At 57.9% G+C, this 27,836-nt stretch overlaps 4 protein-coding genes across 10 annotated transcripts in view; 2 read left to right on the top strand and 2 right to left on the bottom strand.

Annotated features, from left to right (window-relative positions):
- The window catches only part of MROH1 (maestro heat like repeat family member 1), a 62,906-nt gene extending 46,275 nt beyond the window's left edge, over positions 1-16,631 (bottom strand). For 2 of the 7 annotated variants that reach the window (XM_081792098.1, XM_081792104.1), the window contains exons 1-4: positions 16,329-16,530; positions 5,571-5,637; positions 4,437-4,582; positions 257-388 (exon numbers count right to left, since the gene is read on the bottom strand). In XM_081792098.1, coding sequence (XP_081648224.1) covers positions 257-388; positions 4,437-4,582; positions 5,571-5,592 — 300 coding nt within the window. In that variant the 5' untranslated portion in view covers positions 5,593-5,637; positions 16,329-16,530. The other 5 variants (XM_081792100.1, XM_081792099.1, XM_081792101.1 and 2 more) reach the window with 5 other exon arrangements.
- Positions 16,632-20,032: 3,401 nt separating this feature from the next.
- On the top strand, positions 20,033-21,984 carry LOC145713405 (testis-specific serine/threonine-protein kinase 5-like). The gene is made up of 3 exons (XM_081792095.1): positions 20,033-20,607; positions 20,931-21,038; positions 21,237-21,984. Exons 1-3 carry the CDS (start codon positions 20,446-20,448, stop codon positions 21,441-21,443), a joined length of 477 nt encoding a protein of 158 aa, XP_081648221.1. The 5' UTR covers positions 20,033-20,445; the 3' UTR covers positions 21,444-21,984.
- Positions 21,985-22,273: 289 nt separating this feature from the next.
- Positions 22,274-23,112, top strand: LOC145713406 (uncharacterized). Its single transcript, XM_081792096.1, has 3 exons — positions 22,274-22,488; positions 22,634-22,773; positions 22,860-23,112. Exons 1-3 carry the CDS (start codon positions 22,343-22,345, stop codon positions 22,955-22,957), a joined length of 384 nt encoding a protein of 127 aa, XP_081648222.1. The 5' UTR covers positions 22,274-22,342; the 3' UTR covers positions 22,958-23,112.
- Positions 23,113-23,117: 5 nt separating this feature from the next.
- HGH1 (HGH1 cochaperone) lies at positions 23,118-26,197 on the bottom strand. The gene is made up of 6 exons (XM_081792093.1): positions 25,476-26,197; positions 25,303-25,403; positions 25,103-25,201; positions 24,805-24,896; positions 24,587-24,709; positions 23,118-24,502 (listed from the first exon to the last, which is right to left on the bottom strand). Exons 1-6 carry the CDS (start codon positions 26,099-26,101, stop codon positions 24,326-24,328), a joined length of 1,218 nt encoding a protein of 405 aa, XP_081648219.1. The 5' UTR covers positions 26,102-26,197; the 3' UTR covers positions 23,118-24,325.
- Positions 26,198-27,836: the final 1,639 nt, after the last annotated feature.

The following is a 27,836-nucleotide window of genomic DNA, read 5'->3' as shown; positions in this document are numbered from 1 at the left end:
CTGGCAACGTCCTCCTCACGCTGGGGGGCCGGCACCGGTGCCCTTGCATCTGCCCTGACAGTTCCAGAAGTTTGTCTCTGCTCCAGCTCCACCTCTACACTTATGGGCGGGCCTCCCCATCCCAGCAGGGCACTCAGTGTGCAGGAAGGGGCGGCCGGCCCAAGGCAGCCAGATGCGAGCCCACGTTCCCAATGCGCACGGCTCAGAGTCCTAGGAAAGAAGCTCCCCTCCCCGAGCAGGCAGGTGCCCCCCATACCTTCACCCTGGTCATCTCGCTGGAGGCCAGGAAGATGACAGCCCTGGCCATGTCCTTGTCCAGGTCACTGATGTGACTGCTCACGACCGTCTCCATGGCCCTCAGGATCATCGTCCGGTAAGGATGTGCCAACTGACCAGAGAAACCATCGAGGAAGGTCCTGGAAGGGGAGCTCGCACCCAGGCAGCCTGCTGACGCCTGCTTTCTCTATAGGGCTGACTCAACTCACAGTCACCCCTGGCGGCCCCAACGCAGGAGGTCAGGGCACGCCTGGCCACTCCTCATGCCCCCAGACTCTCAGGGCCTCGCACAGGAAAGGACCGTGAGAAGCGGGTGAGGGCACGAGGTCGTCAGCAGGTGCCAGGAGTGTTCTGTGCAACACCCACAGTAAACAGTTGGTGGCCCTCGTGCTGCGGCCGGGGTCTCCCGGCCAGAAGCTCTCCTGCCCCGAGAGGTCCTATCACAACAGAGTTTGCTGCCGCCAGGAAGTTTTGGGGCTCCCCAGGGAGACGGGTCAGAGGAGACTGCTTGACAGGCCCTCTCCTCACTCAGGCACGCCCCGCCCCGAGGGGGCCTTGTCTGTCACACCCCTCCCCACGCTTCCGACCTCGCCCCGGGGGCTGAGGCTGGGCGGTAAAACGATGGCACTGCCGGCCGTCCTAGGGTTCCTCCCCTGCTCCGGGTGGGCCCTCCACCCGCCCGGACACAGGCCTCGTCGGCACCTGGCAGCCGTGGCCCCACCTGGCACTCATCCTCGCCTCAACTGAGGACGTGTGGTGACGGCTGGGAGCGGGGTCCGGGGCCAGGAAGCCAAAGTGCCTCGCTGCAAGGACAGACCGCAGCAGAGGTGAGGTGAACAGAGCAGGGCGCAGCCAAGGGAGAGGCTCCATCGGGCCAGGAGCCCCGGGGCGCTCACAGAGACCGGGGGAGGGCAAGAAACACGCAGGCGGCAGGGAAAGACCAAGACCGGCCTTCCCGTGAGGACCTCCCGCCCCCAGGAGCGGGGCATCCAGGCGGAGGGGGGTCGGCACACACGGCAGCACGTGGTGCCCTGGTCTGTGCCGGGACAGGAGCGAGCCTGGGCGACCAGAGGAAAAGGGGCCAGAAAGAGAGGCGACTTGGGCTGGTGGAGGGAGCTCTGTAAAAGCAGGGGTTCCCTCCCACGGAGGCCACCAGCAGCCTCCTGCACTGTGGGGCCCACCCGTGGGCACGATTTTTGTTCCTGAAAAGAGCCAACGCAGATGGCAAACACCTCTAGATCGACGAACAGATCCCACGACACCTGCCTCAGATTCCCGGGGGAAAGCTCCAGGGTTAGGTTTTGTTCTCTGGGCGATAAACTGCGTCCAAATTCATTTGACCACATACACAAAGGTTTTTCCCGGGCTCTCGACTCTATTGCATTCGTCTCTACGCCCGTCTCTCTGCCCCATCTCTACGCCTGTCTCTCTGCCCCATCTCTCCGCCTGTCTCTCTGCCCCGTCTCTCTGTCCGTCTCTCGGCCGGTCTCCACCGTGGTGTTCGGCTCCAGCGGCCCTGTAGTAAGCCTTGAAGTCAACGAGTGTGAGTCCCCAGCTTTGTTCTTTTTCAAGACTGTTTTGGCTATTCAGGATCCCTTGAGGTTTCGTCTGACTTTTAGGATGTCTTTTTCTATTTCTGCAAAAACCATCCCCGGGATTTTGATAGGGATTGCAACGGTCGCCTATTTTTAAAGAAAAAGGTTTTCTGTTTCCATTTTACATTGCTCTTAAAGTTCAACGGGCAGAACGCTAGCCCCATCAGAACAAGATGTAGTGCTCCACGGCACGCGGTGATAAAGCCACGGCCCTGTCACCTGAGCAGGGCGGGAACCGCGCTGGGGCCGGCTCCACACTCTGATGTGCTGCCAGCGAGCCCATCGTCCCGCCTCTCCCCCTAGCACTGACCGGTTCTGCTCAAGAGCTGCTCAAGAACCCGCGCCGGGTCATCTGCAGGAAGGACCTTCGCCATGGGACGCCAAGGTCAGACAGTCACCACATGGTCCCAATGCATGAGGTGACTACCAGCACCCGTCTAAGGTCCTGACCTGGGTCAGTGGAGGAGTCGACTCGCTGCTGAGCATGCTGGGATTTCAACCCCTAGCAGAATAACTCAGCGCCAAGTAAACTCTCACACACGTCTCTCTCTCGGAATAAATAAACAAACGTGTAAAAAACAAACGAAAAACCTCCCTTGTGTTAGGATGGGATTCTAGAGAAAACCAGACACGAATGCATGAAGTTGAAACCAGCCAAAAAAAAGAGAACAAACAGAAGAAAACCTTTAGTTACCAGTTCAAAGTTTGATTTTACTATTGCTACAAATGGTCTCCCCAAAATGCCTGTGCTGAAACCTAACCCCAAGGTGACAGTATTGGGAGGTGGGTCTTCAGGAAGCGAGCAGGTCAGGAGGGTGCAGCCTCAGGGGTGGGATTAGTGCCTTCTAAAGAGGCTCCAGAGAGCTCCCTCCTCCCCTCTGCCGTGTGAGGACAGGGTGAGGAGAAGGCCGCCTATAAAATGAGAAGCGGGTCCCCACGGCACACAGAACCTGCCGGCACCGTGATCTCGGACTCCCGGCCTCCGGAACTGTGAGAGACCCAAGCCTGCTCGTGCTGGAGTGACCCTGGCCGACCCAGACGACTACTTCTGCCTCTGTTCCGTCAGCCACTTCCCGCCCATGGGCCTGAGAGCCACCGTGCAGGGACGGTCTGTCCCCGTGTGCGCCCCGCCCACGCGTCTTCCAGGGAGTCAGCGGGAGGTGAAACCCCATAACGCACGGTGTGAGGATGCCAGGCAGGTGGCAAGACCTGGGGGCGGGGGGGGGGGGGCGGCGTAGGGGCAGAGAGAGGTGCCTGGCGAGGAGCTCAGTCGAGAGGACAGAACTTCCCACTTCATATACTTTTACTGCAACACGCAAACGTGAAAGGGAGAGCTTTCTTCTTAAAGTGGCGAAAGAAACCAAAAAGGCTGGAAGAAGTGCAAAATCCTAGATGAGCTAGAAAACGGCCAGAAGGAAGCCCACGACGTCTTGCTGCTGCGTATGGGTCGCTAACAATCACAAAGGCTCTCAGCCACACACGGAAGGGCCAGCGCCCGGCACGTGAGCAGCGGGAAACTCCACGAAGCCACGGAAGAGCCGCGGTGGACACGCACAGCGCCCGAGCACGAGCGTGCACTCTCCCCACTCGCTCTATGCAGTCCCCACGGGCAGCCCTAGTGTGCCCACGCGCACATAAAAGGCCAGAAAGGCTAAGAGAGCCAAAGCTGGGATGGGGGGGGGGGGGGTGGCCCTAAGCTGTCATATGATCAGCTCAGTGGCCGCCCGGTGGGACTGACCTACTGCCTAGGAGATGGCGGTCCCACGAGAGAGAAGTAGCTCCCGCCGTACAGAGATCCCCTTTTCCGCCTCAAAGTATTAGATCAAACACGAGGAAAACTGGTCTTTTAAGGCTGTGAAAGTGCCTCTCCCTCCGAGGAAGGCCCCAAAGCACACCGAGAACAACTAGAGCTGGCACACAACCACTTCAGACCCGGGGCCGGCGGCGACTCCGGAACAGAGAGCTGGCTCCCGGCCTCCTCTGCGGCACCGACGGGCACGCCCGCGTCCCTGCAGGGCTGCCCCGGGCACGGCCAGCACGGGGGGGGGGGGGGGGGGGGGGCCGCGGTCCGAGGGAGGGCGGCGAGGGAGAGGGCCCGGGCTCCGCGGGCGGCCCCCCTTCGAACGCCTTCCACCCTCCCTCACGCGCTCGTCCACCCGTTCCTCTTGCGGTCCCTGACGGCGAGCGGCCTGCTCTCTCCCCCTCGGGGGACGGCACAGACCCCGGCGAGGAGAGCCGTCCGTCCTCGAGCCAGCGAGTGAGCGGGGACGGCAACACAGCCCGGGCTTGCGAGCAGCTGGATGCTGTGCGGCTGACCGCCTGACGTGCCCACCCGGTGCCCCCGCGACGGGACGGACCCACGGGCCACAAGTTGAGGCGGCTCACGTGTCCTGGAAATGCCCCATGTCGGGGGGACTTGGACTGGAAGGGGCGGCTTTCCACTCACAGCAACCGGGACCCCGGCTTTGCAGCCACCGCTCCCCTACAGACGCCGCCCCAAGGGCCCCGGAGCGCCTAGAGGAGCGGCTCACCCCCCGACACCCGCCAGCCACGGGCAGGGAATACCTTCTCGTGCCGCCACAGGTACTCCTCACAGGCTCGGAGCACCTCCGCTGGCTGCGCCTCTCCGAGGGCGCACAGGGCGCCACAGACCTGCTCCTGCACCAGAGGGTCCTTGTCGGTGATGGCCTCCAGCAGGATGGTGCACAGCTCTACAGAGACAAAGGCCGGCGTGCGTGCTCAGGCCCGGCCGACCCCGCCAGCCACCGCCTCGGCCTGTGAGTCGGAGGACGCCTACCCTTCCCCGACCCCTGTACTTTCCCGTTGCCCCAGCAACCTCCCCCAGGCCCCACCGCCTGGCCACCTTGCACACCTCGGCCGCACACACCCGAGGCACTCTTGCGCACACACACTGCCTCCCTCCAGCCTGCTTGCCAGGGTCTCTGTCTGGGACCCACTGGCCGGCTGCTCCGAGGCCACCCTGGCTAACCCCTGACCTTCCGTCCCGGGCTGTGTTTGCTTCGTGCCCCGCCCACCCCGACCGTGGCTGCTGTAAAAGGCAGGTGTTATCGACTCAGGGCTAGGTGGCCATCTGCCCCACACCGGGCGGCGCCTGAGGTCTGCCACCTGCCCCCAGAGACAACTCTCCACCGTCCCATCCCTGCCGGTCGATGCTCCACACTCAGAGCCAGACCCCTCCGGCTCGGTGCCCCCGGACAGGACCCTGCCATCCTCAGTGTCCCCAGAACCCGGGGCCCGGGGCCGGCGAACGGCGCTTATGGATCCTCACTCCTGGGGGAGGCGCTCTGTGGGGCAAGGACGTCTCTCTCTCCCCTCGCCTCAGCAAACCGCCGGCCCTGGGGGCAGGGACAGGGCGGCTGCTGGACCCAGGTCTTGTGTAGAAAGGGGCAGAGGCACAGGGCTCCCCTACTCAGAGCACAAAGCCCCCTTCACCCGGCAGACATCACTCCCCACACCACACAGAGCCTGCAGCCCGGTCGGCCCCTTCTGATTCAGCAGCTACGCAGACAACGGCCTCGTCTTCTTTTCTTTACCGAGAGCTTGGAGAGAGCCTGTTCATGCCATGCGACAGCGCCTCCCTCAGAGCCCGTTCACTCAACGCCACGCTCGGCCGGGTCCCAAACTCCAAGCTGGCAGGCGCTCCACTGCCCCATGTCCCTGCCCAGCCCACTCACTCACTCTTCACGTAGGGCTCTGCCATCTCGGCCGCCTCACCGGCGTCAGCTCGGGCAGCTTCTTCTCAAACCTGGAGTAACCGAAAACACATGTAAACCGAAAGAGTCCTCGGTTTACAGGCCGTCACTGTGTTTGTACAAACCATGATTTCAGGGGCGCCTGGGGGCTCGGGTAAGCGGCCGACTCTTGATGTCAGCTCAGGTTATGATCTCACGATTTATGGGATTGAGCCCCACATCTGTGCTGTCAGCACAGAGCCTGCTTGGGATTCCCTCTCTCTCTGACCCTCCCCTGCTCACACACTCTCTCCCTCTCTGTCTCAAAAATAAATAAATAAGCTTAAAAAAACAGGCGTGAAACAGGACATCAGTGCCTTCTCGTGAGGGAGCCATCTGGCGCACGGCGTATGGCGGTCACGGAGGGCAGAAGGCGCCTCCCTCCACGGTTCCCAGCTCCCCTCTGCCGCACCTGGCAGCCCGGCCAGGGTGACGTGAGCCCGCACGGTGAGAGGGGCAGATGTGCCCCCCGACTCCACCTACAGCAGCCTCTGTCACTCTGTAAACGAGAGAGGGCGCGCACGAGGCTGACGTCACCCGTCACCCGCAGTCTGTGCACAGCAGGGAAACCTGTTCCCGAGAGCCAAGGACAAGGCAGGTGACCACAGGCTTGACACCCCGTGCCTGAGAATTCTAGCACAACGAGAGACGCTGGAAGGGCAGCATGGGGTCTGGCGGGTTCACTGGCAGAGGAAACCAACCATCCAAACCGCCCCTGGCATTTGAGAGATGTGGCTTTCAGGCACTACACGCCTCGAGGCAGCCCTTGCAGCAGATGGGCCCCGAGAATAAAACCCACCAGTAGGCAAATGCCCCTGCCTCTTCAGCGCAGGGCCACGCTAGGACCTACGTCACACTCTCCAAGGTCCTATAAGGTCAGAGGGACCTCAGGCCCTCGGCGCTGTAGCTGACGGCTTTCTAACACTGATGTCTTCCGTGAGCTGGCAATCCCACCGCCCCTCGATGGGTCACCTCCATCTTGGACCCTCCCCTGATCACCTCTCATCCACAAAAGGACAGAGGCGAGAGAGGAGGTGCCATGACCTGGCCCTAACCAAGCAAGAGGACACTCATCTGGCTACGAACACGGGAAGGAAGGAAGTGAGAAATCCCGGGGCGAATGGTGGCAGAATTATAAGTGAGTGACAACACCACACATGCCCAGGAGGGCAGACCGGCCCAAGCACACACACGTGTCCCACCAAAACCTCAATGAGATGACCAGAGAAGATGCCAAGTACTTTTTTTCAATTTTTAAAAAGATTTTACTTTTAAGTCATCTCTACATCCAACATGGGGCTCAAACTCACAGCCCCGAGATCAAGAGTCCCGTGCTCCACGACTGAGCCAGCCAGGTACCCCAAAGATGCAAGTTTTAAAAGAATAAACCCACAAGAACACTAGAAAACAAGACAAAATTAGCAAACCAGAAATCTCCAGGAATCCCAGGCAGAGAGAAAGCAGAAGGAGAAGACACTGGTTCAAAGACGCTGGCATCAGCAAGGGGTTTCCCCTTTCTTCCTGGAAAGCATCTAAAAGTAACAAGGAAAACAAGAAACAGAAACACACATTTCACTTGTGGCAGAGCAAGAAGGCGGCAAAAAAACCCAAACCCACAAAGGACGAAGGGCTGAAAGGTCGCAGCCATCAGGCAGGGTATGAAGTATGCTGGCAGCAGGTTCCAGAAAGAATCCAAAGATCTTCTCAAAGGCAGTGGCGACACATGCTCAGACAGAACCCAAATCCCGATGCCTAGACCTGGTCTGCGTCTACGAGACAAGCGGCTGTCCCCAGAGGGGACACGGCTGCCTATCTCCACTACCCAGGAAGAAACAGGGTTAAACCAACTCAAATTCCAAGTTCGAAACGCTCTTCCTACAAGTACAAAAGGCCACGTGCACCCAACTCAAACAGGAGCAAAGAGTAAGCAATAAGCGTGAGAGGCTTCAGCTCCCAGCCCAGACGGGAGTAACGGACCAACTGCCCTCCTGACCCAAACCACTAAAAAGCTGGACGAAACATATGGAACTGCAGTTCTCAGGGTGACAGACGTCAGGACATGAAGGACAGGAGCCCTGTAGCCACTCCAGCTCACGGCCCGGAGGGTGCATCCAGGCTGAGGAGGAATCACCGGGACCCGGCAATACCCCTGGCTTGAGACAACTGGGAGCATCTTGGGAGACCTAGGTCCCGCCAGTCTATAGACTCTAGCACCACAGAGAACTCCAGAGATCTGCAGAGGGTCCTGGCGGACTTACTGGTCAGTGCTGGGCAGCAGAGTAATGTCCCCGAAGATGCCTATGTCCTCACCCCCAGAACCTGTGATTATGTTACATGTCAAAAGGGACTCAGCAGATGGGATTAAGGGTACAGACCCTGAGGTGGGGGGACTACCCTGGCTTATGTGGGTGAGACGAGCGAAAGGGTGTACGTAAGTCCTTAAACTGCAGAGAACCCCTCCCAGCGGGGCAAAGAGAGGAGATGGAAGGAGGAGGAGGAGAAATTTGAAGCGTGAGAAGGATTCAACCCCCCTGGCTGGCTTTAAAGACAGAGGAAGGAGGCTCTGGACCACATAATTTGGGTGGCCTCTAAAAGCCGGACGTGTGCCTTAGTTTACAGCCAGCAAGGAAACAGGGACTTCAGTCCTACAGCCACAACGAACCAAATTGTGCCAACGACATGAGAGAGCAGGAGACAGATTCTCCCCAGAGACCCCAGCAAGGAGCACGGCCCTACTGCCTCCAGCCCAAAGTTCTCAGGGACTCTAGGATAATAAATATACATCATTTAAGGCACTAAGTCCGTGGTAGTTTATCATAGTAGCAACAGAAAACTGATTCAAGCACCATATCTGAGAACAAACTACCAAAGCCAGGGAAAGAACTACCCAAAAAACCCAGCAGAAACAATCGCCAGAACTCACAACAGACCAGGAACGGGGCTGTTCCCAGCAGCCCAAGGGGAAAACGTCAAAATTCAGAGTATTGGGAAGAGCACTCAAAAGGGTTTTGCCTTGGTAAAAAAATAAAATTAGCCATAGGCTAAACGCTGTCTGCTCTCACCTAACAAAGCTAAAAGTAAGACCTGAAGGGGCGCCTGGGTGGCTCAGTCAGTTAAGGGTTTGACTTCAGCTCAGGTCGGGATCTCATGGTTCGCGAGTTCAAGCCCCACATCGGGTTCTCTGCTGTTAGCTCGCAGCCCGCTTCAGATCCTCTGTCTCCCTCTCTCTCTGCGCTCCCCCCCCCCACTCACACTTTCTCTTTCTCTCTATATATATCTCTCTCAAAAATAAATAAACATTTAAAAACAAATAAAGTGGGGCACCTGGATGGCTCAGTCGGTTAAGCGGCCGACTTTGGCTCAGGTCATGATCTCGTGGTTCGTGGGTCTGAGCCCCGTGTTGGGCCCTGTGCGGACAGCTCAGAGCCTGGAGCCTGCTTCGGATTCTGGGTCTCCCGCTCTGCTCCTCCCCCACTCACACTCTGTCCGTCTCTCTCGCAAAAATAAATAAAGCTTAAAACAAATTTTTTCAAATAAATTAAAAAAAAAAAAAAGACCTGAAAAGATCAACTTGTTCCCAAGTAACTTAGCTACATCCCAGCAAAGTTCAAGAATAATAGCAACACAAAAATACCTAGCACCGACAAGGTAAAATAACATGTCTGACATCCAGCAAAAAATTACTCGGCATGCAAAGAAGCAAAAAACAAACAAACAAACAAAAAAAACAAAAAACAACAAAACAAAACAAACCCAAAAAACATAAAACAAAACAAAACAAAAACAACCCACAATGAGAATGAATCAGTCAATATAAACTGATCCAGAAACGATGCAGAAGAATTCATAGACAAGGACAGCTAGACAGTTATAACTGTATTTCACAAGAAACCACAGGAAAGACCACACACGTTAGCATAAAGAGGTTAAAGTAAAAGGGTGGGTAAAGAAAAACGAGGCCGACACCAGTCGCAAGAAAGCTGGAGTAACTATGTTAATAGACAGAGTAGGTTTCAGAGGCATAACAATCCTACACGTTTACGTGCCTAATAGCAGAACTTCAAAAATCACAAAGCCAAAACGAATAGAAATGCAAAATGAAATAGAAAAATAGAAATTATAGACATTTCTCTATAACTGACAAAACAATTGTACAGATAATCAGTAAGGGTACAGAAGACCTGAACAATACTGTCAACCAACTTGACCTGAGTAGTATTTATAGAACCATCCATTCATCACAAGTAGTATATTCCTTCCAAAAGCACATGGAATGCTAACCAAGACTGACTACATTCTGGGCATTAAAACAAATCTCGGCAAATTTAAAAAGTCAAAAATCTTCCCGTAGAGGGGCACCTGGGTGGCTCAGTCAGTTAAGCATCCAATTTCGGCTCAGGTCGTGATCTCACGGTTCATGAGTTTGAGTCCTGCATCACGCTCTGCACTGGTGGTGCGGAGCCTGCTTGAGATTCTCTCTCTCCCTCTCTCTGTCCCTTCCCCGTTTGCTCCCTCTGTCTCAAAATAAATAAACTTAAAAAAATAAAACAATAAATCCTCCCAAAGAGAAAGTTCTAGATGAAAGGCCTAAATGACTTCCCTGGGGAATTCTACCAAACATTTAAGGAAGAAATAACACCAACTCTACACAAATTCTTCCAAGAAAATTGAAAACAAGGGAATACTTCCCAACTGATTCTATGAGGCCAGCATTACTCTGATAACAAAAGCAGGCAAAGGTATTACAAATAATGAAAATCATAGGCCAATATCCCTCACAGGCACAAATGTAAAAATTCTTAACAATATTTTATCAAATCATCCAATAACATATAAGAAGAATAACACATCAGGGGCGCCTGGGGGACTCAGTCGGTTAAGCATCCAACTCTCGGTTTCAGCTCAGGGCATCATCTCGTGGTTCATCAGTTCAAGCCCCATGTCAGGCACTGTGCTGACAGCAGACAAAACAGATGAACATAAGGGAAGGGAATAAAAATAATATAAAAACAGGGAAGGGGACAGAGCATAAGAGACTCATAAATATGAACAGAGGGTTACTGGAGGGGTTGTGGGAGGGGGATGGGCTCAATGGGGGAGGGGCATTAAGGAATCTACTCCTGAAATCATGCTGCACTATATGCTAACTGACTTAGATGTAAGTTAAAAAATATATATGTATATAATATTTTCAATATGAATAAATTACATACAACATTAAAAAAAGAAAAATAGGGGCTCCTGGGTGGCTCAGTCTGTTGAGTATCTGACTCTTGATTTCGACTCAGGTCATGATCCCAGGGTCATGGGATCGGGCCCTGCATTGGGCTCCACACTGAAGGTGCGGCCTGCTTAAGATTCTCTCTCTCTCTCTCCCTCAGCCCCTCTCTCCCGCTCACGCGCGAAAATAAAATTTTTAAAAAGTTAAAGAAAACTTAAATAAATGGAGAGATATACTGTGCTAAGATATCAGTTGTTCCTAAATGGATCTACAGATGCATTCCAGTCAAAATCCTAGCAGGCTTTTTGTAGAAATGGACGCACTAATTCTAAAATTCACCTGAAAGTGCGAAGACTTAGAATTGCCAGAACACTTCTGGAAAAAAAAACTTGGGGGACGTACCCTACCTGACATCAAGACTTCTATGGCCAATTGATTTTTAACAAAGGTACAAAGTCTATTCAGGGGAGAAGGGATAGTCTTGTCAACAAATAGTGCTGCACAGCTGGGCATCTGCATCCAATAAAACAAACTTCAGTCTAAACGTCACACCACGTATAAAAACTCAAAATGATTTACAGACCTAAATGTAAAAGTTAAAACTGTAAAACTTCAGAGGGAGGGAAAAAAAAAAAAAGAAGAAGAAAATCTCCATGACTGACACCAAAGGCAAAATCTATGCCAAAAAAAAAAAAAAAAAAAAAAAAAAAGACTTGATAAACTTAAATTCATCAAAAAACTTCTCCTCTTCGAATACACTGTTAAGGGAATGAAATTAATGGCACCAAGTCACACCCCTCATTGACAGACACCGTGTAATAAACGTCAGCACCCCCCACTGCCCTCCTTCCCCTACTTCTGCCCTTCACTCAGGCAGTAGATGCCCTACTGCCCCACTGAGGTCCTGTACCCCGCCTGTCTCATGGACCGTCCTGCCTGGGCCACCCCCCCACACGCCTCCTCCGTGCCCAGAGTGCTGACCTTTACAAACGCTGACCCTAGCAGGCCTCACCGCGACTTACCAGTCCTCCTGCTGCCCACAGAACCTAACGCCTTCACCATGGGCTGTCGTGACCCAGACCCAGGCCCAAACCCCTCTCTGTTTCTTTCTCCGTCCTTTACGTTCTAGGTGTCCTGGCCACCTGCAAACCCCTGGCCACGGCCTGGACTCTCAGCACCTCTGCAAGGACGTCCTGCCTGGCCTCTACCACGGGACTCCCGCTCACCCAACCTTCCGGCAAGTGATGGGATGTTCCCACAACCCTTTGTTCACACGATGAATATAAGATCAGTTGTATGTTCCAGTTTCCCTGTCTTCTCCACTGCAACTGCACTGCAAGGGAAAAAGTTTTGGTTTTTACCCTTAGTGTGCACAGAATTTTTTTAAATACCGCTCATTGAAGGAAGAAAATCAAAATCCTTCCGTATGATTCAATATTGTAAAACTGTCAACTTTCTGAACGTGTCAATATATGATTCAGGATACTGGAGGGTACTTGATGCGATGGTTCCAAAATTCATACAGAAGAATTAACAGGGGGGCGCCTAGGTGGCTCAGTCGGTTGACGAGCTGACTCGGTTTCAGCTCAGGTCATGATCTCACAGTTTGTGAGTTCAAGCTCCACATCGGGCTCTGTACCATCAGTGCAGAGCCTGCTTGGGATTCTTCCTCTCCTTCTCTCTCTGCCCCTCCCCCACTCACATGCTCGCTGGCTCTCGCTCTCTCTCAAATATAAATAAATAAACTTAAAAAAAGAATTAGCATACATGAATAGCCAATTAAACTTTTTAAAGTATATGAAGAGGAGGATTTATATTAAAGTGTATTAAATCAACGGAACTATACAGAAAGTCCAGAAATGAACACCAATAAGGAGGTAAACGTATTATACAAGAAAGGGGTTTACATCCTACAGACAGATTAGTCAACAATAAATAGCACTGAAATAGCTAAACACTAGGGAAAACGTTAGCCTCCCCACATCCTTCTTTATTCCAACACGAACTCTAGATGCACATAAGAGTTAAATGGAAAAATGAAATGTAAAAGTCCTGGCAGAAAATACAGGTAGGGGCACCTGGCTGGCTCAGCCCATGGAGTATGTAGCTCTCGACCTTGGAGGCATGAGTTTGAGCGCCACGCTGGATACAGAGATTGCTTAAATAAATACAGTTTAAAAAAGAAAGAAGATATAGGTAACTATTTTATCATCTTGAAGTAGAAAAGGACGTTCTAAGCCCCACACAAAAACAGAGACACCTTAATGAACACTGCTCAGTTTGACAATATAAAAGTTTAAAGTTTCTGAAGGTCAAAAACATACATAAGACTTGAAAACCACATACGTACACTTATACCTAAGCACACAAACCTCCGTGCGCACACAACTCATCCAACCACCAGAGCAGAAGGTAAACAAAAGAGAAAGAAGGACAACTCACTCACAACAGGTGTAACAAGAGGAAAATGTGTCCCACATTAACATGCAGAGGAGCTCACCTACATCAGGATGACAAACAGGAAAATGGACAAAGAGGGTACACAATTCCAGAAGAGACAGGCGGCGGCAGAGGGGCAAGCCCTGGCCTCCCCCGCACTGGCAGGCAGCTTAGTTCAGGACTCGGGCACGGGCTCCATCTGTGTCACAAGGGAAAGGCTTGCAGGGAGGCCTGCTGCTCCACCAGCATCGGACGTCATCGGTGCCGTAGTCACTGCACAGCGGGGACAGGCAGCAGAGCCTGTGGGACATCTGCTGAGAGCCCTAAGGGTCACACCGAGCGATCGCGTCACTCATCTTCCGACACCCACCTTCTATCTACAGAAACCCTCACACAAGTGCGCAGAGACGTTAGAAGAAACACAAACACCAATCAGAGATCTGGTCAGGTTTGTAAAAAAAAAAAAACCAACCAATGAGAGAAAGTGGTGGGTAGGTACATTCGCATGAACCACAGTGCAAGGAGCGGAGCTTGACCATCAAACGGAAAAGGAAAGTGTGCCCAGCCGAGCAAGACCGGTTTTGTAGGGTCCCGTCCGCTGCCCCTGCCCCAGGCCGGGTGGCCCGTGTGCTGACACTGGACCCACAGGGACAGCAGCACGGACCCTGCTCTCTATGAAGACAAGCCAACGGCGAGCGGACTGCTGATGGCACACCAAGACGAAGGCTCTGCAGGGGAAGAGGGTGCAGAGACAAGGAAGGGGCTGGAAGGCACCCTGCATCTCACGGGCAGCGTGTGCTGAGCACTGACTGCCCGGGCGGTACCTTAGAGGCACCATCTCTTTTAACGCACACAGAGAGAGACACATCGCCAGGTAACAGCAGGGCGGGACCCAGCCAGGACCCGCGCCCTGAAGCGCCCGCAGAGGTCATGAGGGCAGGGTTCACAGGGTCTTCCCTGTCTGCATCCTACACCCTGCAGCGAAGCGAGAAGCGGCTTCCTCCTCATTCACCTCAATTAAACAGTCACTGAACCGCATTTAGTGAGCCGACCAGGTGCCGTCCAAGCCCCTGGCTTGAAGGGCACCCACGTGTATTGCGGTTGCCACGTGGCATGCGGAGGGCACAGAGATGCTGGGCCAACTGCAGCGAAGTGTCAGAAGGGGGCATGGGAGGTGAGGAGGCCATGGGCACCACTGCCCGGAGGCGGCCATGTCCACCTGACAGGAGTGTGGGAGACTGGGAAGTCAGGACACCCTGTGGGGTCACAGGAATGCCCCCCACCCCCGCAGCAGGCCCCGGGACTTGCCCTCTAGCACAGGAGCCAGAGGAAGAATAGACTTCCAGAGTTACCAACAAGGACGTGGGCTGATGACCTGGGAGAGGCAGTCCACGGCTCATCGCTCACAGTCACTTGATTACGCTATTTCTCAACGTTAGTCATGCCAAGCTGTGTCACTGGGTTCACATGCAAACCCCCAAAGCCAGGTAGCCCTCCAGCTCGGCAAAGAAACCACAGTCCTTGTAACTCCGGCAGCCGGTATCCCCTGAGCACCGGCCCGGAGCCACAGGGGCTTTCCCGGAGCCCCCACCCCCAGGAGATCAAATAACTTGGCTCACGGAAGGGACTCACGAGATCTGCAGCTGCAGACCAGCCTCAACCCGACGGCTCACCTGGGCCTCAGCGGACCCTAGGCCTGAAAACTAAGCGCAAACACCTGCTTCCAAGCACACGGGACTAGCGACGAATGCAGGTGCCACCTCTGATCCAACCATGTTTGCAGGCAGCTAACAGCCCCGGGGTGGGGGATGAGAAACTGAGGTGCAGGTCTGAACAAGCCGGCAGCCTGCATATTGGTTTCAAGATAACCAAGTGAGCTCAACTCCGGTCACTCCTCTGTGATACCACGGAGAGACGGGAGACCCCGGCCCGCTTGAACCACGACGGCCTGAGGCCTGGAAAGGAGGACGCTGCGGACAGCAGCATGCTCAGGCCCCTGGGCTGCCAGGACTACAGGCGTGAGATGGAACCACATCACGGTCAAGCCGCTGCTGAAGTTTCGCATGACTGGTGCTTCCCACTGGGGTCTCCTGGGGCCCAGTGCCCGCTGGGCATCCCCATCTGGACCAGGCGCCACCACTCAACCCCGACAGCTCTAGCACTCAACTCACCACCTTTACCCCTGACCTCTCCATGGCCCCCAACCCACCTGCCATGTCTTCCTGTCACCAGGCGATCAGATATCTGGGCCAGGAACCAGCACCACCCCTTCCTGTTTCTCCACCTCCGCCGGCACTCTATGGTCCGCTCACTGACCCTCTTCTTCTCACCCCTACCACCATCCCTTTCCAAGGTGGTCGCTGCCTCCAAGACTGTTGCCCCAAAGCCAGCCTCCACCGCAGCCCCACCTGCCCCTCCCCAACCGCCACACAGCCACGCCTCTGTGCCCCCCCCCCACCCCCACCCCCACCCCTCGGTACTCAGCTCGCTTGAGCGGGTCAGCCCCGCCCCCACCTTGGCTAGGCTGGCGAAGGGGAGAGTGTGCAAGTGTGTTCAGTCCAGCACTGCTCGCTCCGACAGAGCCCTCTCCTGGGGGCCTACCGCTGCACTGCAGGAAGGTCGGAGCCCGGCATTCCGGCCTGAGGGCCAGCCCTGGCCGCGCACCACCCAGCTCTCCCCTGGACTTGAGAGCTGGGTTTCCTGCGGCCCTTCCAGCTTTGCGACCTACACTCTGTGACCAATAATCCTCGTGACTTTGGACAAATTACTTCCCCGCTCCGGACCGCCTCCCCGAATGTCGGAGAAATCGGAAATGCAATGCCCCCTGAGCTTTGGGGCTCTCAGAGTTCAGGCTTGGCTTGCTCCATTGGACACCCCGGTGTCCTCGCGGCGGGGAGCAGGGGCGCGGACCTCACACCTCCCAGGGAGGGCACGGGCACCGGACTCGGCATCCCGAGTCTGCGTGAGGAAGGTGAGGGGCCAGGCAGCCGGGCCTCTTCCGGCTTGTGACGCGGCAAATCCGGCTCCTCCGGGGACTGGACGCACCTGAGCCCAGGGAAGGGGGCGGGCTCGGCCCCGCGACGCCCGGGACCCTCCTCGCGCTCGCCCGCTGACCTTGGGGAGGCGCCTCCCGACTTGGATTCCCGCGTGGCCCGGCCGAGGGGGTGGCCCCCAGACTCTCGGGCCCAGGCTCCCCCGAGGGGCGCCTCTGCGAGCGAGCGCCGCCGGTCCCCGGCTCCCGGTCGCCGTTTACCTGAGAAGCTGTGGCCGCGGCGGCCCGGGCGCCGCCCTCCCGCCAAGCCCCGGACCGGAGCGGGCGGGGCCGCACGCCGAGCCCGCCCCCGCCGCCCTCCGCCAACCGCGGCCCGGCGCGCGGCAGTCCGGCCCCGCCCCCACACGATCTCTGCGCTCATTGGCCGGAGTCGCGTCCCTCTCCCCCTCTCTCCACCCCGCCCACCAGGCCCCAGAGAGCAGGAGTGCGCAAACTCCGCCTCGTGCTCCGCCCCGCCCCCGGTCGCCCAGAGCCCGCAGCTGCTGACAGTTGGTTGGGCCCGAGCGCGGCCGAGCTGGCCGCTAGGGGTGCGGCCGGTCACTGCGCAGGCGCGGGGCGTGCGCTTCCCTCTTCCTCCGCCCGGGACCTGGCCGCCTCCCCCAGTCTGTTCCCGTCCTCCTTGGGCACTGACACCTCAAAGATGTCTGCACGCGGCTCCACGCACCGGGGGCAGCACCGGGGACTCGGGCTCGGCGCGTCACGGTGCTCAAAGCCAGTCCCCTCGCAAACGCACACCTGTCCAGGCGCACACGCCAGGTGGACCCAACCTGGACACACACGAGCAGTATCGTGCCCTATTATCTCTCACACAGGAATGCACCCACTGAACACGCAACAAATATCCAGAGACCCCGGGGGCGCCGACTCCTCCGCGAACAGATAGATGCAAGTTTAGTCGGCCAACGAGATGAGCAGTTCTCTGCATTGGGGACCCGGGACTCTGGAGAGAAGAGCAGATAGGTGATAAGCAAACAAGACACACCAAGCGCTGTGAGGCGGAGCAGCTGGCAGGTGGAAAGAGGTGTGTTCGGACTCAGAAGGGAAGAAGCTGGGAGAGAGCTGCACCCCAGGCAGGGACACTGGCACCTGCACACCCTCAAAGGCTGAAATCATGTAGACATGTCTAACCAAAAAAAAAAAAAAAAAAAAAAGAGTGGCGTTCCAGAAGCTCAGAAAGTGAGAAGAACGACTTGAGAAGGAAGTGGCCAACAGCACGACATCCAGGGCCCAACAAATGTCTTCATCTTGCAGCAGGTTGTGTCTGCAGAGAGCTGTGGGTGATGGTGTGGGGTGCAAAGTAGGGGCCCTGCTGCACACACTGGGGCAGGGTGGCTGCTGAACAGTGCAGGGAGGGACATCCTTTGTCCAAAGAGAGAAGGGATTCAGCTCGCTCTGTTGCAGGGATGGAACCCAAAAGACAGGGACAGAATCCAGAAGGCTGATGGTGAGGTGATGTGCTCTGCAGAGGGGGGCTGGCTCCTCAGGAAGAGCACTAACCACTCCAGCCCGTCACAGGGTGAAAGGGGGAGGGGCTGAACACAGCATCTAGAAGTTGCTAGGGCAGTGCAGGAGGCAGGCCTTTTGGAAGCTCACATCTGGAGGACTCGCTCTCCTTACCAAGCCCTGCCTCAGCATCCTATGGCCAGTGCCCAGCATGGCCCTCTGGCTCTGCCCCCCTCCCCAGCCTCAGCCAGACTTCACGCCCCAAGGGCAAAGGTGTCCCAGCACACGTCACAGCTGTCATTTGACTTTATTATGTTACACATATATATTTAAAAAAAAAATTTTAATGTTTATTTTTGAGAGAGAGAGAGAGAGACAGAGCACTAGTGGGGGAGGGACAGAGAGAGGAGAGGGAGACACAGAATCCAAAGCAGGGTCCAGGCTCTGAGCTGGGTCAGAGCAGGGTCCAGGCTCTGAGCTGTCAGCACATAGACCGACACAGGCCTCGAACTCAGTAACTGTGAGATCATGACCTGAGCTGAAGTCGGACGCTTAACCGACTGAGCTACCCAGGCGCCCACGTTACATATATTTTTAATGTTTATTTTTGAGAGAGACAGAGTGCAAGCAGGGAATGGGCAGAGAGAAAGGGAGACGCAGAATCCGAAGCAGGCTCCGGGCTCCAAGCTGTCAGCACAGAGCCTGAAGCAGGGCTCGAACCTACCAGCCGTGGATCATGACCTGAGCTGAAGTCAGATGCTAACGGAAGGAGCCACCCAGGCACCCCGGCTTTCCTACATTAATGCCAATCTCCTTTCTACAACTGGAAGTTCTATGAGAGAAACGCCCCTGTCTGTGACTTGCTCCCAAGTGCTGAGCACCGAGCCAGGCACGTGATGGGTGCTCAATGAATTTCATAGAATTGATGAATGACTGAGGGTACAGAGAGGGGAGGGCAGGAAAGACTTTGCAAAGGGAGGGTGGACAGAGCGGGGTCCTGCCTGTCTCCTCACAATTCTCACTGGCTTCCAGTTGTGTTCTGGCACTGGTGGGAGTTGGGAAGCTAAGAGGGGCATGGTTCCCCGGCTCCACAGCAGCAACTCAGAGGCACAGACACCCCTGGACAGAGCCACACGGTTTTCCCTTTTGCTAACACCTAACGCCCGAATAACAGTCCCTCTGCTTGAAACCAGGAGCCATTTCTCTTTCCTACCCCCTCAGTCAGCAAGGAACCTGTTAGTCTGCCCATTTTCCATGTCCCAGGCAACTTGCCAAACAAGGGCGGTGGGTGGGCAAGGGAATATTAAGCAGAAGCCTACTCTAAAGCAGCTCTGGTCCAACAGGGGTAAGAAAATGGGTCCGTCCTACCAGGGCGTCCCCAGGCCTGCACTGCAACAGGCACACTGTGACCGCCGTGGATACCGGTGGGGACCAAGTCAAGTCCACAGATTCACCAAGCCTCCACCAAGGCCCAGGCTCTCCTGCTGTCTCCAGGACAGCAGCCCATAGCACTGTGCCCTCTAGCTCACAGCAGAAAGGCTGCATGTTTGAACCTCCACTGCCCAAACTGTCACCCGTAAAACAGGAATCACTTGGTGGTGATCCGGTTTGAGCCCCCAGATGTGAACGCCTACCATGGGATGGGCATGTTGGGCACGGCCTGTGAACAGTAAGCAGGGCTGGGGGAGGTGACAGCCACAGCTCCTGTGACTCCTTAGGGCAGTGCCTGGCACAAGGCAGGTGCTCAGGAACATTAGCTGCTACTGCCCAGGGCAACGGTGCCCAGAGAAGACTCTGGAGGCCACGGGAAGAAGGGCTGACCACGTTGGCTACCGTCTCCTAGAGCTGGAGGGTTTGAGGTGGGGGCTCAGACCAGGGACTGTTGCTTGCCTTGGGGATGTGTCCAAGTCTCCAGAGAGCTCTGGGGAGCAAGGCCTCTTGCAGCAGACCTTGGCCTGGGTGAGAGAAGCTTCTAGGCCACAGCAGAAGAAAGCCAGAGGGCTCCCACCCAATGCCCTCTGGCTCAGCCTCTCCGGCAGCCCGCCTGGCTGCCACCTTGGCACCCTCTCAAAGCATGAGGGGGCTTCGCTGAAACAGTTGCCTGTATGTGTTGTGCTTCCTTTTCTTTCTTGATGTCCTTAGAGACCCTGCTGGCCTTCCTGTGGCTACCCTCCCCACATGCTCCCCACAAGCTTCTTTAAAGGTCCCCGTGGCCAGTCACATTTCGGATGGCCCACAGAGGCCTCACCCTGCCTCGAGGATTCTCACCCCACAAAGAGTGGGCCCTACAGGGGACAAGGTCGGTTCCAGCAAGACATTCTCAGGGAAGGCAGGTCCTGGGGGAGAGAAGGACACCCCTCTTTGAGGGCACAATGCAGGGGCAGCTCTAGAACCCTCCATTCTAGAATCTGCCCCTGCTTTCCCAGAGTCTGCCCTGCCCCACACCAGTCCACGGCTGTGTTAGCCTCCCACCCCGAGCTCTCAGCCCTGGTCGCTGCCTGGCCTCTGCCCCGGTCCCATCAGCCTCCTCCAGCCCTGTCGCCCTAGCCCATCTGACACAAGTCAGGCCTCAGCCCTGCTCCCTGATCCCAACTCCCTGCAGTGAGCTGGACCGCCCTGCCCTCCGTGAAGGGCAGTGCCAGGCGAAAGCCGGGCCAGCGAAACTTCATGGAGCAGGTGCGTGAATGCAGGGACAATGGCTACCTGCTCTCTTCCAGGAAAATGGGCTCTGGGGCCTTCTCCAAAGTCTACCTGGCCTATGCCACACGTGAGCGCATGCAGCACAACGCCAAGCTGGCCTCCGACCTGCGGGGCAAGCACCATGCCATGGTGAGGTGGGCAGCAGGCTCGGCCACCGCCCTCTAGCCCAGCCCCAGTGGGCCCTGTCCTAACCCCGCTGAGGAACCTTCCTGCTGATCTGGCATCCTCTCTGGAGGCCAAGGCTCCTGCAAGCTGGCTACTCCCAGTTCCAGAATCCCTTGAGCACATCAGTGCCAGGAAAGAAGGGGAAGGCCAACACTGCCCCCCTAGGATGCTGCTTCCCAACCTCACCCCAGCCAAGCTCGGCAATGTGCACAAAGGACATGGGGCCTGTCCGTGTCCCCCTCCAGGGGCTGTGGTCTACACACAACGGCCACCCCCCACCCCTGCAGGTGGCTATCAAGATCATCTCCACTGCCGAGGCCCCTGTGGCGTTCTCCCAAAAGTTCCTGCCTCGTGAAATATCATCACTCAATGCTACCTATAAGCACCTGAATGTGGTAGGCAGAGGCCCCGACCCAGCCTGTGCCCGTCCTGCCCATCCCCCGCTGGCAGCCTTCACCCTTCCAGCTGCCCAGGCCCACCCCCTCTTCCACCCGGGACCCTTCTGCTTGGGGCTCAGCCCCATCCCGAGACCCTGATCCAATGCACCGGACAGCCCCTCCTTGGGTGACAGCAGGTGGGTGGGGGCCTGGCAGGTGCGGCTGTACGAGACCTACCGGAACAGCCAGCACTCCTACTTGGTGCTGGAGCTGGCAGCCCGCGGCGACCTGTTGGAACACATCAACTGGGTGTCGGAACGCCGCTGCAGCCCGGGGCTGGATGAGGAGGAGGCCCGCAGACTGTTCTGGCAGCTCGTCAGTGCCGTGGCCCTCTGCCACAGCTCCGGCATTGTGCATCGGTGAGGGCGCTGCCGCCTCTGCAGCCTGCTCCCACACCCGCATCAAGAGGCCACCCATCTGAGCCCAGGACCAGCACCTCTTCCCCTTCCCCTTCCCCATGCAGGGATCTAGAGTGTGAGATTATCCTCCTAGATGACCGAGGCCTCCTCAAGCTGACCGGTGAGCCTTTGGCCCAGCCCCTACCCTCTTCCCTAGATTATCCTGACTCGTGACCCAGCTGGACCCTCAACCCTCCCAGGAGGCCCAGCCCCACCCCTGCCCACAGCTGCACTTGCAGAAACCTACACACGCCACGTCTGCCCCCCAGTCATCCCGCCCGAGCCCTCGCTCTCTCGCCCTCCTGCTCCTCACCCGGGGGACTGCCTGCCCTGTGCCCAACCCCCACCCCACCCCACCCCACCCCTTCCCCACTGCAAAGACTTTGGCTTCGCCAGCCATTTGGGCCTCAAGAGCTTGCTGCTGAGCACCTTCTGTGGCTCCGTGGCCTGTACAGCCCCGGACATCCTCATGAGCAAGTACAATGGGGAGCAGGCTGACCTGTGGAGCCTGTGAGTGGCGCCCGCAGGCACCCCATCGTAGGCAGGACCCGCGGGAGGGCAGGGGAGGGGGCGCGCCCTGAGGAGCCTGTGCCCCCAGGGGCATCATCCGTTATGCCATGGTGACCGGGAAGCTGCCCTTCAAGGAGCGCCAGACCCACCGCATGCTGCACCTGATGCACCATGGCCCCACCTTCGGGCCGGGCGTGTCCCCAGGTGAGTGAGGACACCCTGCGTCCCTCCCGAGCCCCAGCACGGGCCTGGAAAGTAGGCAAGAGAGACCTGGGTCCAGAGAAGGGTCATGCTGCGTGGAGGGAGTGGCATGGGAGACTGACCTGGCACCCCACCCCCAACCCAGGCTGGTAAATGGACCACAGCAACCAGGGGACAGGGAAGCTGGGCTGGAGGACGCCCCGATTCAGACTCCTTGCCTGGAAAGGCAGCGGCCCCACCGAGCTCTGCACCAGCCCAGGGCACGCTGCCTTCCCTCTCTGCGCCCTGATCTCACGAAGGTGAAGCACTGACTCTCTCCAGGCATTTGGGGGGTCCGAATGGGCTGCCTCCTCTACCCTGCCAGCGTTGTTGATGGTGATGGACGCAGTTGGGGGGGAAGAGAGTGGGCAGTAGGAGGCCACAGCTGTGAGCCCTCACCCACAGAGTGCCGGGACCTGATCCGATCCGGGGCCTGCTGCAGCTTCGCCCGTGCGCGCGCCTGGGCCTGCAGCAGGTGGCCGCGCACTGCTGGATGCTGCCCGCCACGCACGCGCTCTCTGGCACCACGCTCAGGATGCCGCCGGGTAGGGTGGGGGCCCTGGGAGGGATGTGTGGGCAGGTGGCTGGCCCCTCGGCGCCCCTCCTGATCCCCCACTGCTGTCGGTTGCAGAGAAGCCAGCTAAGCTTGAGCACTCGGAGCCTGGCAGAGACTCGGAGCCTCCGAGGCGGCGCCCCGGCACTGCTTCTGGGCCTCCACCTGGGCCGTAGAGGCCGACCCAAGAAGAAGTGCAGGCTCTGCCCAGCTGGGGCTCTGGAGCGCGAGGACAGCCAGCCTGGGGGTAGGCGCCTCCAGGTAGCTCCTATCGCTGAGCTCCACATCTGCCATCAGGACCACGCCTGGGCACTACCTGGCATGGGTGGGCAGAGGCGAGGCCAGATAAAGCGTTTATTTTGTGGAGGGGATGTGGATGTCTCTGTGCAGGAAAGGCAACCAGCCACGGGGAACCATCCCAGGAGAACACACCTCCGTGCCACGTTTTTAGTTGGGAGGAGAAGAAAACTACAGAGAGTACCAGAGAGGAAAGAGATACCTCGTACCCGCGAAGCGACCGGCCTCAACGGGAGGAACCGGAGTGGACCCCAAGCTTTGCAGGCAGTGCCAGGACTGAGGACACACGGAGTGGGGGTGCGAGGAGCTCTCGCGGCAGCAGCACTCCAGTGCCAGGGTGCAAGGGGCCCGGGAAGGCCAGGACTCTGGAATCCTGTGCCAAAGATGGCCCTGGGAAAGGAGCGCGCCAGGGGGAGGGCCACACTGACCCTCTACCAGGCCTGGTGTGGCAGCTTTAGAACTGAGGGACCACACAAGGAGCTGGGGAAGGACAAGGTTCTTGGGCCCATAGGAGGCTCCAAGGTGACAAAGGGCGGGAAGGGGAGAGGTCTGCTTAAGAGCGAGGATGCAGGCACATCACAGAGACACTCTGAGTGTGTCAGGCAAAGGGCTCGGACGCTCAAGGAAGCCTTCCAAGGACAGGGCCCGGTCAGAGCGGACAGCAAGGACGTCACAGCAGGGCAGGCCAGAGAAGACAGCAAGGGGCTGAGGGCCGTCCTGGGGCACAGGTCAAGCAGGAAGATGGAGAGAATGATGGGGACACAGCGCCCAGCCAGCGCTCCAAGGACAGACCAGGGGGTCACAGCCCTAGGAGATCCCAGGACAGGCTGATGCTGGAAGTCTCACGAGGTCAGTCCTTTGAGGCTGGGTCTCAGGCAGGGCACGTTGAGGACCCCAGAATAGAGCACTTGGGGTGGGCCTGGCAGCAAAGGGCCCTGCTTACACCTGGACGCCCACCAATGCACAGACCTCGACGGTGCCCTCCGGGGCTGCTCAGGCTTGCACTGTTTATCCGTCCCGCCCGTGAGCCATCTTCCTGGAGGCACCCGAGAGTCCTGGAGCACGGCTGGCTCTGACTGACCAGCGCTGCTCCAAGCAACCGGAGTTGCTGGAAGTCACGGGGCACAAAGAGGTCCCCTCGCCCTCCCAGGCGTATTGGACATTCGCCCTAGAGACCTCTCGGCAGGGAACGACCTCTGAGCAAGGAGACCCAGGGGCCCACAGCTGCCTGCGGGAAGGCCCGGAGCTCAGGTGGGTGTAGCTCCTCCAGCTCGTGGCTCCGGAGCCAGCTCCTCCGACCGCTCCCGGGTGTGCTGTTCCTGCTCCTGGCGGTCCAGCCGCTGCAGCTGCTGCTCCACGTCTTCAGGCACCTGCACCTCCAGGAGGTTTTCCATGCCCTGCTCTGGCTCGTCCCCAATGAGCACCTGCCAGCGGGGGAGGCAGGTGAGCAGCTGGGGCTGGCGCACCGCGGACATCCCGCCCCCCTTCCCCACCAGCCCCGCACCCACCTGAATGAGTTTCTCGCAGGCCACCCGCACGTCGGGCTCCGGCTCCCAGCTGTGTAGCTCACGCAGGATCAGGTAGGCTCCCTGGTTCCTCACCTGCTGCCGACCAGGTGCTGTGGCTGTCAGCTGAGAGAGGGCAAAGGTTATCCAGATATGTGCGTGCCCGCGCGTGTGTGGCACGTTAGGAGCCGGCATGAATACAGCAGGGCCTCTCTGCTCACCAGCATGATGGCTTCAATGAGCATCTTTCGGATGTCGGCATCAGGCTCCCTCTGCTTGTCTGGCGGCAGGTACTGCAGGTCAACAGGCAGCCCTAGGGGTGTGTGTGCGAGCCACTGGGTGCCAGCACCAGGCATCAGGCCAGACCCAACCTGGGTTAGCCCCATTCGTGCTCAGCAACTCCCTGGCTGGAAGGTTTCAGCCAGGTCAAGCCCTGGGCATCTTCTCCCTCCCCCCCCCCCCCCCCACTGGCCTCCCCTTCTGCCCAGGGAACCCTGAGGCTCTGCCCAAGCCACTCACGCTCCATCTCCTCCTCGGAGAAGTCCTCAGGGCCAGCCAGGGGCAGCAGCAAGAAAGGGAGAATGTCCACCTCGGGCCCAAGCAGCCACTCGTGGTGTCCTGGGGGGGAAGGGGAACAGGAACGGGGGTCAGTCTAGCGAGGCCCCGAAGCCATCTCTCCGTCCCATCCCCCCAAACGCCACACCCCCACCCCTACTCACGATGCTCGAAGCAGCAGTTTCGTAGAGTCCCCACCACCCCGCCCCTGCGCACGGAGGAGTCTGGGAATTGGGTAAGGGGCAGCAGCCGCTGGACCACGCACCTGAAGGAAGGGATCACTCAGTGCCATCCCAGTTCACCTCCACCCCCTCCCCGCGGGAGCCCCGGGCTTCACCTGTCGGGGTCCAGCAGGAAGGCGCGCGCCGCAGGACGCTGGCTGAGGTTGGAGAGCATTGGCCCCAGGTAATGCAGGGGCGCGCGGGCGTTGTAGCCAGGCGTGCACAGCGCGCGCACCAGCCGCCCCAGGCCTGACTCCCCCGGCTCCGCGACCTCCAGCGCTGCCATCAGCGCGGCACACGGCGCCGGCTCTCGGCTGAGGTTGGCCAGCACGGCGGCCGCCTCCTCGGCCCAGGGCCACTGTGGATCCAACGCGCGGCCCAGCAGGCGGGCAGGCAGCTCGGGCTCGGCCTGCAGCAACGGCTCGTGCAGGCCGGGCTCGGCAGCGAGGTTGACGAGGGCGCGAGCGGCGTCGCGCGCCGGGGCCGGGGCCGGGGCCGCGGCCAGCTCGACCAGCGCCCGCAGCAGGGCCGCCTGGCCGGCCAGCAGCGTCCGACCGGGCCCGGAGCCGGTCAGCTCCAGCACGTGCCGCGCCGCCTCCGCCTGCAGGTCCGCCCGCGCCCCGAGCGCCAGGAAGGGCAGCAGCTTCGCCACCTCCGCCTCCAGGCCGGCCTCCGGCATCGGCGACCCTGCGGAAGCTAGCCCACTAGCCGACGCGCCCGCGCCAGTCCTGGCCTCCCCCATGCCCGCGCGGATCACCCCAGCCGCCACCCGGGCTGAGACCCGGCCCGTCAGAGGAACGGAAGCCGCAGCCACCAGTCGGGAGGCTGCCCACTCCGCGCGCGGGGCTGGGTCGGCGTGCGGAGGCGGGGCCGGCGCCCGGAGGCGGAGCCACACCGAGGGCCTGCGCGTTGTGGACTGCGTGCTCCGCCCCCAGCCCCACGCCGCGGCCGAGGGTGGCCCTGGAGGCGCCCGCAAGGAATCGTCGCGTGTGGTGTGACCCCGGTCCTAGGGGGACCAACCAGCCAGTGGTAGCTGACGGATTACATGGCCCCTCTTCCATCGTAGGTGGGGCAGAGCTCTATCTTCCCTGGAAGAGTCACATGGTCCGTTACTTTGACTTTTTTTTTTTTTTTTTTTAAGTAATTTCTACCCCCAGTGTGGGGCTCGAACTCACACCCCGGCACCAAGAGTCGCATGTTCCTTAGACTGAGCCAGGAAGGCGCCCCTGGTTGACTTTCTAATGTTAGACCAGCCTGTATTTCCTGACGTAACCTCCACCTGGTCATGATATATTTTCATTTTTTAAATGTTTATTTTGAGGGGCGCCTGGGTGGCTCAGTCAGGTTAAGCGTCGGACTGCGGCTCAGGCCATGATCTGGTGGTTTGTGGGTTTGGAGCCCCAGGTCAGGCTCTGTGCTGATATGGAAAAGCCTGGAGCCTGCTTCGAATTCGGTATCTCCTTCTCTCTCTCTCTCAAAAATGAGCATTAAAAAGAGTTCGTGGGAAGGCACGGGAGTGGGGGAGGGGGAGAGAAGGGGAGAGAGAGTCCCAAACAGGCTCTGTGCTACTTTGCATTGATCTCCTGACCGAAATCGTGACCTGAGCCCAAACCAAGAGTCAGAGGCTTAAGTGACTGAGCCGCCTAGACGACCCTCTCATGTTGGTATTTTTACAAATATATCTATTTTTACTTATTTTCTCAAGCTCTGTGCCCAATGTGGGGCTTGAACTCCTGAGTTCAAGAGTCACACACTCTACCAACTGAGCCAGCCAGGTGCCCCTCTCATGTTGGTATTTTAAAAAGAATGTAATGGTTTTATAACTTAAAGCATGAAACACCTGTAGCAGCAGACCGCCCTAGGCCTCCTGGTCCTTGTCTTAGCAGGCATGGGTCCTTTTATACAAAGGTCCTGGGGCTTCTTGCCCTACTCTGCGAGGAAAGGGCCACCCTCTTGGCAGCCCCAGAACAAGAGCCCCTGCACAGTTCAGGGCCTGGGGCGGGCGGGTTGCGGACAAATTCTAACCAGAAAGCCATGGAGAAGAAACTTCTAAAGTCGGAGCCTGAAAACATTCACAGGAAACAAACTGCTGCTTGACGGCCCAAAAGAAGGATGTAAAAGCTAGACCGGCCCTTCGCAAAGGCACACCCCACAGCCAGTGCACACCTGGGCCCTACGAGTTGTCTGACCAGTGTCCTGGGAGCTTTCGACAGCTCAGAAGGAAGCCAAGGCCCTCTGAGCCCTCTGAGACTTCACATACGAGGTATGTCTCCTGACAATTTTCAGGTAGAAGGGTCCAAAGGGTTGCTGTCCCTCTATTGCTTCTTGAATAAAGCACATGGGACCCCATCAATTCCTCTCCCTTCCAACCCAAGGGTAACCAAGGCACCAACAGATTCTGGTCTCACCTCCGGCAAACTGCAGGCTCCCCTCCCTTACACTTACACACACACACACACACACACCTGTGGCTACCT

This window comes from Panthera onca, chromosome F2 (assembly GCF_046562875.1).
Source record: "Panthera onca isolate mPanOnc1 chromosome F2, mPanOnc1 haplotype 2, whole genome shotgun sequence".
In the NCBI taxonomy this organism is placed as follows: Eukaryota; Metazoa; Chordata; class Mammalia; order Carnivora; family Felidae; genus Panthera; species Panthera onca.
This window is presented reverse-complemented; position numbering and strand designations above follow the sequence as displayed.

What these genes read in the sequence shown, in the direction of transcription:
- HGH1 (XM_081792093.1), bottom strand. Translation starts at nt 26,101, where the DNA reads ATGGGGGAGGCCAGGACTGGCGCGGGCGCGTCGGCTAGTGGGCTAGCT. An exon ending in TCATTGAAGCCATCATGCTG is followed by an intron (nt 24,710 to 24,804) that starts GTGAGCAGAGAG and finishes GCCCTCTCTCAG; the next exon opens with CTGACAGCCACAGCACCTGG. An exon ending in CCTGCGAGAAACTCATTCAG is followed by an intron (nt 24,503 to 24,586) that starts GTGGGTGCGGGG and finishes CCCCGCTGGCAG; the next exon opens with GTGCTCATTGGGGACGAGCC.
- LOC145713406 (XM_081792096.1), top strand. Translation starts at nt 22,343, where the DNA reads ATGGACCACAGCAACCAGGGGACAGGGAAGCTGGGCTGGAGGACGCCC. An exon ending in TGCGCCCTGATCTCACGAAG is followed by an intron (nt 22,489 to 22,633) that starts GTGAAGCACTGA and finishes CCTCACCCACAG; the next exon opens with AGTGCCGGGACCTGATCCGA. An exon ending in CACGCTCAGGATGCCGCCGG is followed by an intron (nt 22,774 to 22,859) that starts GTAGGGTGGGGG and finishes TGTCGGTTGCAG; the next exon opens with AGAAGCCAGCTAAGCTTGAG.
- LOC145713405 (XM_081792095.1), top strand. Translation starts at nt 20,446, where the DNA reads ATGGAGCAGGTGCGTGAATGCAGGGACAATGGCTACCTGCTCTCTTCC. An exon ending in GGGGCAAGCACCATGCCATG is followed by an intron (nt 20,608 to 20,930) that starts GTGAGGTGGGCA and finishes CCACCCCTGCAG; the next exon opens with GTGGCTATCAAGATCATCTC. An exon ending in CCTATAAGCACCTGAATGTG is followed by an intron (nt 21,039 to 21,236) that starts GTAGGCAGAGGC and finishes GGGGCCTGGCAG; the next exon opens with GTGCGGCTGTACGAGACCTA.